The following is a 15,024-nucleotide window of genomic DNA, read 5'->3' as shown; positions in this document are numbered from 1 at the left end:
GCAGCTACAAAGCTCTTCCTTCCAAGAACAGCCCGTGTTTTCCGTGTTTGGGCTGTGATCCTGCCCTGGCCGAGGCACCGAGGCCTGTCCGGGCCTTGGCGACTCTCCATGGGATGAGCAGTCGTTAGGCCTCGTTAGTTCATGTCGGAAGAGAAACGTGAAGCCTTCCATGGATGTTACCAATGAATAGGTGTTAAATAAAACAAATCCTAGCAAATAAATGACTAGGGTTTATTAATAACTGGGGTTTACAGCTTAACCCGTGCGGGTAGGACCACGATGTCCTGGTGCTCACTAGGACAACAGCAGAGCTTGTGTCCTCCACTGCCGCAAGGGCAGCGAAAGGCAGGGTCCCAGCTCCAGAGAAGCTGGTTCCAGTGGCCTCATAGCAGATCCTGCATCCAGTTTTCCTTTGCTTTCAGAGCAGGGTGGGTTTGGATGCCTACTTCCTCCCCAGGAACCCCTATTTTGTGACTAAGGGCAATACCAGCCAAAGGGTTTAGCAGGAAACTTATTCCTGCTTTACTGCCCGAGAGGAGAACAGTGAGGGGGAAGAAGTGAGGTGAAAGATTGATGCAGTTGAGAAAAGGGAGGACTCAAAAACTCCCAGGGCTAAACAGCAGGAAAAAAGGGGAAAGAACTGCAAGAGGAGATGATAAAAAATATAAACCTGAGCTTTTTGATGAGGCTTTTATAAAAACAAATAAATAAACTCAAAGATGTCTTTGAGAACAAAAAAGAAGATTAAACAATGAAGTAGTCGGGGAAAACACAGATTTGGAAAGAAAATACTGATTCAGCTTTCTTGTAATGTCCAGTGCTTCCTTCTTTGCAAAACTTAAGCATTCAGGAGGCTTTTAGTAACAAAATCAATAAAATCTGCAAAATTGTTTAATTAGATGAAAGGCCAAAAGAGGAACCCTTGAGATAAAAAAACTTTTACCGTTCTTTACTAGAGCAGTGGTAAAAAGAGCTCGCTGCTCATTTACCCAGGGATCGATTTTCCGTCAAGCTAGGAAAAACCATGCTCCTTTTGGACAGGAGAAGGCACTGACATCCCTTCTCATGATTTAGAAATTTAGAATACAGGGTTGTTTAAGCATAGTTAAAACTATAAAACAAATCAGAACTTTACAAATACTCAACGGGAGGCAGATACTTACCTATGTATAAGAAAAGAAATGAACTCTTGTTCAGAGATACTAGCTCAGAGAGATTGGTTTTATTTCCAGTTGCTATGGCCAATGAATCTATTTCTGAATTTAACACTTATTTCAGATGTGATTTATTTAGGTTGTTCAAGTGTCAAGTGCAGTGAATTTAAATAGAGGCTTTTGGATACTTTAGGTTTTTTGCTGAAATAAAAAGAGCTCTAGCATTTCTCTCCTTTTTATTAAAGTATTGCCTGATTTCTATTTACATTAATAAACATTTCATTACTATTTCCATTAGTGTCATCATATTTATTTTTCTTTCCAAAGAATCCCAAACATTACTGCGTTTATTTCTGTAAAAACCTTGCAGTGCGTCTCATGAAAACTGATTCTTCTGCCTATAAAATATAGCTTTGGAAACCAAATCCCTTCCTTGATGAAAACAGTTTAGCTTTATCTAAATATCGATAGGATCTGTCATGAAGACCTCTCTGAAGGGACATTATCCTGCAGCTTTCTAAAGCCAGGGTTCTTGTGCTTTCATTTCAGAGAGTAATTCTTCAGTGCCAAAACTGAAGTAAGTGGAGAATTCTGTCTGATCGTTAAGTGATATTTAAATTACACAGGGGTGGGGTGGTTGCGTTTGTTCAACCACAGACCTTCTCACTGTTGGACCAGGAGTTGGACTAAGGGTCAGCTTTAGCCACTACTCTTTTGAGACTTGATTGCATGTAGTTTTGAACCTGGATGGAGTCCTGTTTATTCATTTTTTTTTCTTTTTAAGTGCTTTTCAAGCAGTTAACCTGGACTCTACTGCTGAATGACAATGCCAAAAGAAAGATTAGGGATTTTGTTTTGCATTTAAATATATGAGAAACAGTCGTGAAGTCTGATGTTCACTGTTGCCTGAAGGTCTGTAGAGGCAAAATGAGAGCTTTTTTGAGCCCTTCATAGAGTAATCTGGGAGATCTTTCTTTAGTTTGGGTTGGTTTGGGGCTTTATTTAAGAGCAAGGGCTTCTCTTTCCCCTGAGTGGGAGGCTTTGGGTATAAAATTTGTATTCAAAAGCTTTTTTTGGTGAAGCTTTCTCTTCCCTTCCAAGTGCTTAGCTTTCAGCATTTCAATATCTGTTGTAACACACAGTGGCCTAATAATCCATGGTGCTTTCAAGCAGAAATAGAGTAAGAAAATTAATTCATAGAAGTGCATTTGTTTTACCTTATTATTTGTTTTCAGCCAACCTTTGATAAGGACCGGATTGACTTGCAGATTTTGAGCATTCATTCTGTGTGTGTGCTTGTCTGGAGCTTCTATTAATTCTCCCTTTCTTCTGTTCTGCAGGCTGCAGATAGAAGAATCTTCCAAACCTGTCAGGCTATCCCAGCAACTAGACAAAGCTGTAACCACCAATTATAAACCTGTGGCTAATCATCAATATAATGTAAGTAACTTTAAACATTTGCACTTTTTCTCTTAGCCAGTCCAAGTCCCTGGGGGCTTCAGGATCTCCATGGACCTGTTATCCAGACTTGCTGCGCTCCTTTCACTGACGAGCAGGCTGCTATCCATGGAAATGTTCCATGACAATCTGTTTTCTTGTGTGATTTTTTTGTTGTTGTTTATTTTGTTTGTTTTTTCCTTAGTTTGTTTTCTGGATATCTTCTTTCTCTCTCAAGACCTGCATCACCAAGGTCTGCCAATTCTAGCTCTCTCGTGTTACCTGAGGGCAGGCAGATCTCCCTCCCTTACACCAGCCTTTTTTGATTTCTTTATTACATTTTTCCTCTTGTCTTTTTTGGAAATGTCATTTTAAAAAACTGAAGATGAAAGGCAGTTTTGCCTTTGGGCCATGGGATGTGCAAGCAGTCCTTTGGGCCAAATAAAGTATCATGTGGAGGTGGGTAAATGACTAGAAAAATATCCTGTCTTTTGCAGGGACTGACCTGAGTAGAAAAGAATAACAACTGATATAACTTTTTACAGTTTCATACCTTCACAGTACCTGTTACCTGCATCATTAGCTTTGTCAATAATACACCCACGCTGCTGTTACAGATCAGTTGATGTATATACAAACTGCAATGTCCCTTTTCTTAAAGATCCTGGGTAGTTTATATGTGTGCATATATAATCACTGTTGCTGTTTAAATGTGAGGAATGTTAAGTCATACTGAAAATGAGTCACCATGTTAGTCATTTAAACTTTTACACTTTTTATTAAGATTTTATTTACATAAAACAAATGACAATATACTGTGTGATATTTAAGCATTATTCTGAAAGGCAATCTATTGCCACAGAACCAAAAATAGTCATTTCTCTCTCATGGGACTCTTTGGAGTAGTTACTGTTTAAAGTCTGATCTATACATGGATGATCATACTGATATAATTCATCAGCTAAGGGAATGACATTTAATCAAAATAGTCACTCCAGTATATCCTGCTATGTGAATGCAATTTTATATGAATATAAGGATGCTTTGTGATGCTATTGTTATTTTCCTTCTTGAATTCTAAAATAAGCTATGGTGATTCACAAATTCTCTTTATGCTGGGCATCTCTCTCATTTCGTTGACACTAGCAGTATAACTGTACCTTGAAGGCAATTTGTGAATCTTTAATCTGGTTGCCAACTGATGGCTTGTTAGCCTCATAAAATTTGGAGTCTTGTTTCAGATTCAGAGGATAACTGTGTGACCAGGTTCCTTAAAAAAAAAAATGAGGCTTATGCATGCTAATGGTAATGTTTTTAATGATTATGTGGCTGTCCATTTATTGCACGTTTTTGGGGGAAGCTGGCTAAAGGCATTTCAGTGGGCAAGTCTAATAGGACATGCTAGTGCTTGAATCATCCCCCTTCCTCCAGCATCTTTCCTCTTATTACGTCTTCTGTTCAGGTGAGGTGGCTCGAAGGGCAGGAGATTGGGAGACCAGCTCCACCAGCTTTTGATTTTTCTGATGTTTTGAAGCTGCTGCTGCTTTGTTCAAAATGCAGTTTTTTCAAATTTGGAATGCTTCTAATTATATGAAAGCTCTGTTGGGGACAACACTTTTCACCAGATGAAAACAGCAAGGTACAGGTAACCACACATGGTGTCTGAAAATACTCAGTTGTCTTCCAGAGGGTTTCTGAGGAAGGAATTGGCACCTGATAACCCAAAAAGAGATAAAATTTCCTGAAGGCAGAGATGAGAGAATATTAAATGGGGTTTAAATGCGACTGTTCCGTGTGCCCCTAAAGAAGATAAGATATAAAAGGAAGGAAAGGAATTAGCCATGTAGGTAGGAAATCACAATAGCTTGTTTGAATACTAATTTTGCCATTAGTAAGGAAAAGCAAAGTGAGTATTTTCTCTTCAAAAATTATATTAAATCTGTCTTTTTATTAGCAGAAATTACAATTCTATCACAATGTATACTGTAATTATAACAGTTTTTCTTGTAAGAGAAAGGGGCCTTCGTTTTCTATATATCCATAAATGATACACATGTCTACAGGGCTGCAATGTTAATGTTCTTTCAGCTGGAATCTTCCGATTTTTTAATTATGTTTCATACTGCAACAGAAATTTCTCTGGGCCCAACTGGGCCATCACTTTCAGATCACGTCTCAGCAAATAAACAGAATATCTGGATCATATACAGGCAATAATCATACTTTTTTTTTTTTAAATCATATTAGTGTAGAGCAGAGTATTTGTGACCTTAAGGGAACAAAATAATTGATTTTGTCCAACCATTTCCAATTACTTCTACGATAATAAGAATTATAAAAAACTATGGAGGAATGTATAATCAAATTATGGCCATCTACTGTTATTTTCAATTTCCCTGAAATCTCCAGAAGACATATACCAAGCTCTGCAGATTTTTTTTCCCATGGAGCTCATGAGGGCCTGATGAACATCTGGAGCTGCAGTACTGTTTGCTGTTGTACATTTGTTTTCTAACCTTGGTCAGTCTTTAGAGTATTCTGCTGACAGTGGTGGTCCTCTGAATTTCAGAGTGAGGTTAATGTTTTTGTTGGGACAGGTTTAAAAAAAAAAAAAAGAAAGGAGGCTTTGCCTTCCCAGTTCCAATTTCAAGGAATTCTGGGGGGAGGGGGGGAAATAAGATGATTTAATACTTTTTTTGAACATCTTCAGATCTCGGTTTCACTTACCTTGCTTTCTTTATCACCTTTGTATTAACTGTCTGCCAAAGAAGTGTAGTACATAGTTACTGTATTAATGATACCTTCACGAAGGCAATTTTGGCAGATTTTCAGCAAGCTTAGCAACATACTGTGAGGTAAACAAAGAGAAATTGATTTTTGTGTGAAATCTTGCAGGGATAAAGTAGCAACTTCTACTCTTGACAGCTTATTCCAAAGTGGTCCTTCCTTGAAATGAAATCATACTGTAATGCTTTTTTAATTTAAAAACTACACTGTTTTAAGTAAACTTAAATCAGTCCTGAGTGTACATGCATTTTGTAACGTGGCTCTCAAAGTATTTTGAGCCTACTGCATAAAACATCTTGTTTACAAAGAAAATAGAAAGCAGGAAAATGAGAGGGTGCATTGTAACTTGGTATGAGCAGCGTATTCACGAGACAAAAGAAGAAAGCAACAGATACCATGCTTTTTTTGAAAGAGCATTTCACAATGCTCTCTGTTTTTAGACAACAGTGGGAGCTGTTGCTGCAGTTGGAGGCAAATAGTAGTGTTGCTAATTAAAATATTGGCAACTGGGCCCCCAATTGCAGACATCGTGCTTTCAACAAAGGGAGGGCTTCGCTTCAGTTTCATGTGAGCTGTTTTTATACACCAATGATTTCTGAATTTTAGAATATTCACATCGCAGACATACAGGGAATGCAAACACTCCTCTTCAAGTTATTTTAGATAATTCAAAGAATGCAAAATAGAAAGTCCTACTGGGAAGAGTTCACTGAGCTGCTAAAATAACAGAGAAAGAAGAATGCTGAGCACTAGGGTTTACTAGCAAATAAAGGCAGTGTTTCAGTTAAAATGACTTTATTTTTCTTCTAGTGGAGTATTGTTTAGGTCATTGGGCTTTGACACCCATGAACCAGTCCTGTCAGAGACTTGGCCTCAGTGAGGATAATTTGGGGGATTTCGGTGTCATTGCTTTGTTCCTTTGTGTAGGAAGCATCAACATGAAATACAAGTGCTTGTTTTTTCCATGTGGAAGTAAGTTCTAGCTAAGCAGATTTGTTGCTATATCTTATTTGGAGAGGTACAAATACCTTGGATCTTTTTAATTGTTCTCAGAGATTGTTGTGATAATCACTTTAACTTATACCCCTTTTGCTATTATACTTACCCTTTACTCTGATAGCTGTGCCAAATACAGAATAAATAACCTTGGCACTTACCTCTTGTTCTTGTTACTTAAAAAGAAAACAAAAAGCAAAAAAGGATGAGATTGGTTTCTTCCTTCATTTCAGGCTTAACCTTCCACCCAAAGAGGTTGTAGTTGGTTTCTGTTTCTGTTTTTCTTCTTCTAGTTCATTTTGGTTTTGTTGTTTGGAGAGGTAGAGAATTGCAGAAAGGCTGGTAAGAACAGACATACTAGCTGTCCTCCTGGCAGAGTCATGCAGCCTGTCTTCAGCTTTCACACCACATCTTTCAACTTTGATTTTTGAGTCAGGGAAAGATACCAGCCTCAGAGACAGAGGGAAAAAAAAAAAAAAAAGTAGTAGTAGAAGAAAAATAGAGATCTTAACAGTGAAGAGTAACCTCAAATATTGACAAGAAGCCAGAGCTCAGCAAACATTGCAAGCAGAGATGGCATCGTCTTCCCCGCTATCTTCCGGAAGCATCAGGTGCCTTTCGGCAACAACTTAGAGCCAGATAATCCATCTCCTCCTCTTGTAAAATAGTAGCATGTCCATAGGTTTAAAAATGCCATTATGAAGCCGATGTCCCCGAGCTCCAGTGTCCCACAGCCATGGTCTTGAATGGAATAGGTAGCTACAGGGAAGTCAGGACGGTGCTTTTGGTGCTGTTAGCTGGGACAGAGACTCATCGCTTCGCCAGAAAATTCTGTGGATCCATTTCTGCAGCAGGTTTTATTTTGATTAATCCTACAGGACAGCAATTCCTCTTTTAGGTTGTGAAGTATCAAAAGAAATAAAAACTTCCAGAATATAATCAGTGCTTTCCAAAGACAGCATGTAATAAAAACTTTAGACTGTAGGCTGATACAGATGTGACAAAATCATGTTATTTTATTTTATTTTATTTTATTTTATTTTATTTTATTTTATTTTATTTTATTTTATTTTATTTTATTTTATTTTATTTTATTTTATTCTATTTTATTCTATTTTATTTTATTTTTATTATTATCATTTAATTTTAAAATGCATTCTAGTTGCCTGCATACTTTGTTGTGCTCAGGATGCACCCATGTCCTTGTAGCAAGTCCCTACACTTTTGTATTGAGTTAGAGCATGACAGTGGTAAATGGATAATTAGCAGATGACTGCTCTTGAGAAATGCTTTTTCTCGAAGGAAAAAAAATAAGTGTTCATCATAGACCTTCTTAAGAATTTTTCACTTGAACCAGGTGTAAGATAAATATGTTTTTAACACTGCAAACTTTGGCTGGTGTCAGATCAGTTGAAAATGAGATGCAAAGAACTTTTGGCAATCAACCGGAGATTGGCTGTACCATTTATGTTGCAGGTAGCAGAAAAAGCTGGCACTTAGCTTCACATTTCATCCTATGTTTCATGCAATCACAGGCCAATCTCCTCCTCCTTCCTAGTCATTGGATCATTTCTTTGGCTGCTTCATACAGAAATCCTTGTTACTGTACCAGGAGGTTGGTAGTGATGCATTTTGCAGCCTCAAATCTTTCATCTCTATTCAAACGTAGCCAGTAGGAGACTTTTGGATGATTTGGGAATTTTCTTTCTTCTTCGGTACCTCTATGACTGTGGAAATGTACCCAGTAGGGATCTATCCAAGTGCTTTGCTGGTGAAATTGCAAGGCAGGTAGCCCTGAGTACACCTCCGGCCATGCTGCCTGGTAAATAACTCAGCGTAGAGTCAGGAAAATGTGCTGTGCTCTTCATCTGCACGGGGATTTTCTACTGTAATAGTGGGTTCTCATCGTGTTTGGGATTTGTGGCTCTGGCAGAATAGCCTTGTTCAGATTTTTTTTAGAGCATCATTGTAGTTATACTGCATGTATAGGCAGTATGTATCAATACAGTCTACCTGCACTGTACTTCTTTAAGGGTAAATAGTGAGACAGTCCTCGTAGAGAAAATGAAACGGAACCCACATCAGGGCTTCTAAAACTCCCAACTAAAATGTTTTCAAGGTCAGCAGAGAGTCCTGATGAATCGTCAGTTGAACTTGGAGAAGAGAGGAAACATTTCAATATCCTATTACTTATAGCAACGCCAGTGTCCTAGATTTGTGCTTCTACTCTAGTTTCTGCAGAGTGGTTGTTCTGCTCTGGATCATGGCACCCAAGATGGTGCTACGTAAAGCTCTGTTACTTGATGCTGCAGTTTGTTTTTGTTGCATAGTAGTTTCTGTTTCACACGTCTGTTTGGACATGCAGAAACTACAGGTGTAAAGAATCATTATGATACAATCAAACACAAAAATATGTTGCTGGGTGAAGGTCAGTTGTGTGGATTTGTGCAGAGAGGTCGTGTCTTTTGTTAGGTACACTGTCGTAAAGCTGGAAAGGGAGAAGAGCATTTGGAAACACAAGCTGATCATCCTCACGTTGTGAGCAGAACAAACTAGACTGTAGGTTGGGAACGGTTGTTTTCCCTCCAGAATTTGGAAGAGGGGGTTTGCTGGCCAAGGACTTACGAGCAAGGGTGATAGTTTCTAGCCTCTTTGGAGCAATACCAGGAGACAGGCTGTTAGCAGCCCTCGGAGCATAGGAGGGCATTAACTGCAGATGAGCTATGGGAAAAATCAAATTGTGCCATAAAACTAATGTCTCTGTGAGAAATAAGATTTTTAGCATCCTGTAGAAACATGAGTTTTCCTTGCTAGGCTTCTTCTCTGAAGGTTTTCCTTGAAGATAAGGTTTGAGACATCAGAGGCAGAATGATTTTTTCACAAAAATATTACCCCACCAACAACCAGGCCATTACTGACTATGTGGCTGTTGTGCTGAGCTACTTTGGATCCACCCATGTAGTTTCCCTGAAAACGTTTGGTGATTACATTAAATATATTAAATTCTGGGACACAGGGGTCAGTTCCAAGGAGTTTTGATAGTTCTGTTACTGAGGGATTTATTGAAGGACACGTATTGGCAATTTTGCATTTGTTCCTCTACCATGCTTGAAGTTTGTTTGGTTTGTTTTCTGTGTGTGAAAACCTTGCCTCTAATGATATGCATGGTAAAATGCAAGAAATATTGTTGGAGGCAATAAAAGCTTTATAGATAAAAGCTTTACAAAAGCTTTACAAAAATGTAGTTTAATAGTTTTTCATATATATTTTAGAAGAGGGTGGAATCTGCCAATGAGGTGCTTGGAGTTTTCTCCTTTCCTTTCCTTTCCTTCCCCTTCCCCTTCCCCTTCCCCTTTCCCTTCCCCCCTTCCTTCTCTCTCGCTCTCTCTTTCTCTCTTTCTTTCTCTCTTTCTTTCTTGGAGTTTTCTTCTTGGACTGTAGTAAGTTCGTGCTGCTCAGGTTTCTCCTGAAGAGATGACACCCGTTTGCTGAACATGGTAGGGGCTGTGTTTGTATGGATGGTGGTTGCCTCAGGGAACAGATGAGGTGGAGTCTGCAGGCTGGGTTGTACAACACCAGGATCCGTGACTGCTTCGGGTAGTGACGGTGGAGACTGTGGATAGCGCTGGGCCAGGCTGTGGCTTTTCCTGAATATGGAAATTTGTAAAATGCTTAGTTTAGCATTTGTGATGGTACTTCCAAAGTTGATATCAAGAGAGGTGGAATGAAAACACCAGCTCAGTTCAGATTCCTGTACTGCTGTTAGTCTTATCTTCAGATTTAGACACATTTTGCAGGCTCTGTTTCTGTGTTCTTTGTTTTGCTTTTTTTGTTTTTTTAAACTTGTTAAAACAGAGATCTTAACTTATCTGAAAAGGTCATTGTGCTGAGCACAAAATGCTTAGTTTATGTTCATAAAGAGAATGCGAGTGCCCAAGAGAAAATTTTTCAGATGCAAAGCACTGAGTCATTGAGTAGTGTTTTATTAAATAGCTTTTTTGTGTCTCAATGTTCAGCACTGAGAATTATCCAGTGTTACATCTGAATGTCTGTAAAACGTGTTTTGTATCTAATTGATAGATTGAATATGAGAAGAAAAAGAAAGAAGATGGAAAACGGGCTCGAGCTGATAAACAGCAAGTGTTGGACATGCTCTTTTCGGCCTTTGAGAAACATCAGTATTACAACATTAAAGACTTGGTGGACATAACCAAACAGCCAGTGGTATGTATTAGTAGTCTTGTAATACAATTATTTTCAGTAGTTAACTATTTTGTATATTTTCCATGTTTTACAGGTAGTTTAATACATATCTCATGCCCTTGAAACAGATCTCTAAATATTACAGCAAATGGAAATCATCACGTTTTGCACTGTGGTAGGATACTTAGTTCGTTGCAGTGAGCTTGCTGTCTCTTGGCAAAATAGGTTCAAGTAACATAAAAGGTCTTTTTGGGGTTCTGTGTAATAGTAGAACTGAAATTCCCTAGTGCTCCAGTATCTCCGACGCTACTCCTGTCCTTACTGAAGTAATAACCTGGTTCTCCTGCTGTCATCAACTGGGTACTTAAGTAGGTGGGTCTGACCTCCGCCTTGGCACAGGAAGAGGGGTTATTCTTGTCTGTGAGTCTGGAAAACTTTGGTGTTGCCTCAGATTTCATAAAATGAGTATTAAATGCACCCATTATCCATGCCAGGAGCTCAGGCATCATGCCGAGACCCCCAAAAGCAATTGATCTCCTTTACAGATAGAAGGATTTGGGAAGTTGAAGTTTGGGGATCTGATGTTTGGGGATTGTGTGGTTTTGGTTTTAAACACTGTTTTGATAAATGAGCTGGAAAAAGCATCACATGTGCTCACGTGATAGGTCTGTGATGGGTCTGTTATCCTGCAGCGCTTTCCAGGCCCCCTTTAGCTGTGAACCCTAATTTCCCAGCTCTTTCCCATCCTTCCCTCTCCAGCTTTCCACTCTTTCCAGTCCTTCCTGCTCTGCTTTCCTGGAGCAGACCAGGCAGCAGCAGGGCAGGCGGTGACACGTGAAGAGGGTCACTTGTTGCTTGCCAGCCAAATGCAGCTGCAGCAGCTGTGGTCCTGGAGCAGAGGTGGGAGGACAGGTCAGGAAACCTCCTTGTCGGTGTCTTTATCTCCTCTCTGCTTGTTTTATCACAAATGGGCACCCGAGGAGGCAAAGGTCTAACAGAATAATTCAGAATTTGTAGAATCAGTATATATATGTATGTATTTGTATAAACAGCTATTTTTGTATGACTAGCAGAGCCTGTTTTCCAAAGATTTAGAGATTTACAGTCCTTAAACCTTACCCACCTTCATCTCCCAGCTCCCTTCCCATGCTCCTGCATCCAGAGTGAAACTGCCCCCGTGGTTATCGATCAGCTGGCTCCTGTTGAACAGCACTTAGAGCAGCTGGGCTTGCTTGTTTGCTCCTGTGGTTTTGGTATCGTTGCTTCTTTTGAGCTTTTTCCACCAATCACTTTGATATCTGTCCACACAACGCAGCTGTGGTTTTCAGAAAACTTAATTATGTTTGAGTTTAAATTAACTGGCAATTTCAAAGTAGAGGGGAGGCAGATGAAGGAACAATGACAAATGGGTTACAGAACCTCTGATTCCTTTGGAAATGACAGGAAAAAGATGGAAATACTTACTAGTTTCACTCAAATTCATATTAAGGATGAAGTGGCTCTAAATCAGAGGATTTGAATTATATAAAACGTGCAATCCATTTGTCTGAGAAGCTGCACAAAGATACTACTCAATTCAGATACTCGTACGTCCACTTTTCTGTAGTACTTCAGCATAAACTGTAAAATAATGTATTATTTTCTTCTATTTCATTTACTTACCTAATGAGTCAGCTCCTTATCTGTGTGGCAGAGAGGCTTGTAGGACATGGAAGCTGAGGAGGAAGAAGGAATAGGAGGAACATGTGGGAAGAATGGCAAGAAAATTCCAGGAGTTCTTTTAATAGAAGATAGGTGTTATAGTCACTATCCTGATGTACGTAGGTGCAGATTTGTCTTATCTAAAATAACAGAGGTCCACCAGCTAGAAAAAATGTCACCCTCAACTCCCACTTAAGCCATCAGAGGGGAATAAAAGGATCTTTTTCTCCTGTGATGTGATTTGCCTCTTGGATATACCTGCCTTACTGAATTCACTCAAAGGAGCCTGGAAAAAAAAAAAAAAAAAGGGCTTCTGACAGAAGTTTCTTCTTTAGCACCAAAAGCTGGGCAAAATGAGTCAGACTTCTGTCTTCTTCACTGCTTTGAAGGATTGGACGACATAGGGTAATTTTGTCTTCTGTGTTTAGAGAAAGCCTCATGAGTGCTTTTATTGCATTTATGATGAATTTCTATACCAATCTGTGTGCTCACTGCTACTTTTATGATACATTCCTGGATAACCATATTCTGCCCATAGCGCTGTGGGGTCTGTTTTATGTACTTTCATCTTAGCTACCCTAACCGTTACTTTCAACAACTAGAGTAATTCAGACATGTTAAAACTAAATCCTTTACTAATTTGACCCAACATTACGTTTTATTTGGGCAATATCTTTGCATCTCTGTTTCTTATATGAGTGTCTGTAGCCATGGCTAAAAGTCCCGAAGTTTGTGTTTTGCCATAAGTGTTTATGCCCTTCTAGTTTCTTGATTGTGATCAGATATTGGGAGAAGATAAATGAACTAAATCCTCTTCCTGATGTCTTTCTTTTGTCATTTGACAGCCAATATGGTGGTGAATTTAAAATTATCTTTCAATACACCCGTCTAACCCTCATCTAAATCTACCATTATTTATAAAACTGGGTTCCCCTTAAAAATGTCTGCAAAAGGAGCTGTTAATGGTATTCATTTGCATTTAAAAATATTAGCTGTAGTTTCCTGCAGTTTTCACTCAGTTCACAGGTTTTCTTCGTGCTGCAGACTTTAGCCTCTGGTGTGGAACTTTTTTCTTTTCTGAGAACAAAGTGTCTGCTCCTAATGCCCCCTGTGACATTATTGTTCACAGAGCTGCTATACTTCATAAAAAAAAATAAAATGCCAATTGGTCAAGTAGGCTTGTTTTCCCCATGCTGCAGGGCTGGCTATTAATTAATCTCTGCTGAAGTGTTCTCTGCTTTTTTTTTTTTTCTCTCTCATAGTGTCTTAAGATTTCCTAGGTATGTAATTTCTCCTCTGAATTTCTGAGTATTGAGGTTATTTTCAGAAGTGAAGGGGAAAAAAATGCTGCTGCTGCCTCTCCAACCCCCGTTACAGTGAAGTTCTAGATGCCTACACCGCTGGCTAGTGATATTTAAAATGCACTTTTTAAAGAAGACAAAATCTTGTTAGTGAAGTAACAAATAAATGAGGGCATTTTCTTCCTGCATAATGGAAAATGTAAGTAGTAAATGAAGTCCTTGCTACAGAATATGCTAAAGGTTACACAGGAAGGAACTGCCGTTGTTCCTTTGAGATCCTGCAATCACAGAGTAAGTCTGTTCTGCATACAAACTACAACCTTATTAGGGGAAGTTGTATGACTTTGTATGTTTTTAGCAAAAAAAAAAAAACACAAGCAATTGTGGTAGCAGGCAAATCTCTTGTCACCTGCCCAGAGGTAAATGCTGAGAGCTCCATAGAAACCATGGCAGTAATTCTGGATTGGACTGAGAATATGCTCTTTTTGTATGTGAGTAATCAAATATTTATAAGGAGTGGAACTAGTGGTCTAATGTGACTGCATCTTTTCAAAATAGTGTCTGCCTGCAGTTTTTTCTTACATTTAGGCTTTCACTATTTGGTCATCCTAAATATGGTATAAGCAGAGGTGTAGGAGAACAGAGGATGCCTTAAATATACCCACAGATTATCTACAGACTTAATTTCTGTCTTACAGGTATATATACAGGTGGATATATATATACAGGTGGAGCTGCTGGAGAGAGTCCAGCGCAGGGCTACAAGGATGATCAGGGGCCTGGAACATCTGCCCTATGAGGAGAGGCTGAGTGAGCTGGGCCTGTTCAGCCTGGAGAAGAGAAGGCTGAGAGGGGATCTAATCAGTGTATATAAATACCTCAAGGGAGGGAGTGCAGAGGACGGGGATGGTCTCTTTTCAGTGGTGGCCACTGATAGGACTAGAGGAAATGGCCGGAAACTGAAACATCAAAAATTCCATAGGAACTTAAGGAAAAACTTCTTAACAGTGAGGGTGACAGAGCACTGGAACAGGCTGCCCAGAGAGGTTGTGGAGTCTCCTTCTCTGGAGATCTTCAAAACCCGCTTGGATGCAGTCCTGTGCCACGTGCTTTAGGTGTCCCTGCGTATGCAGGGGGGTTGGACTAGATGATCTCTAGAGGTCCCTTCCAACCCTAAGCATTCTATGATTCTATGATTCTATGATATGCATAAATATTACAGAATCCCTTTCCCAGATGAGATTATGGATCCCTCTTTAACGTTAACCAGAGCCCAAAAGGCAGTATTTCCATGAAGAAAGTAGAAATGAACAGTTTCTCTTGATGGAAAGATGATATATAGTATCTGACTGAGCAGTATACTTTAAGATGCTCTTTAAAACATTGTCTGTTGCCCACACATCTTTCTTTGTCCTAGCATATATATATATATGTATACATACATA

General features: G+C 39.2%; 1 protein-coding gene across 2 annotated transcripts in view; it reads left to right on the top strand.

Annotated features, from left to right (window-relative positions):
- Nucleotides 1–15,024, top strand: part of GTF2F2 (general transcription factor IIF subunit 2) — an 82,887-nt gene that overhangs the window by 62,887 nt on the left and 4,976 nt on the right. For both annotated transcript variants that reach the window (XM_088521037.1, XM_088521036.1), the window contains 2 exons: nucleotides 2,495–2,594; nucleotides 10,455–10,598. In XM_088521037.1, the coding sequence (XP_088377163.1) occupies nucleotides 2,495–2,594; nucleotides 10,455–10,598 (244 nt within the window). The remainder of the gene's footprint in view (nucleotides 1–2,494; nucleotides 2,595–10,454; nucleotides 10,599–15,024) is intronic.

The sequence above is a fragment of the Tinamus guttatus genome, unplaced genomic scaffold, assembly GCF_059628265.1.
Source record: "Tinamus guttatus ecotype Peru unplaced genomic scaffold, ASM5962826v1 Tinamus_guttatus_pri_ptg000112l, whole genome shotgun sequence".
Lineage (NCBI taxonomy): Eukaryota > Metazoa > Chordata > Aves > Tinamiformes > Tinamidae > Tinamus > Tinamus guttatus.
This window is presented reverse-complemented; position numbering and strand designations above follow the sequence as displayed.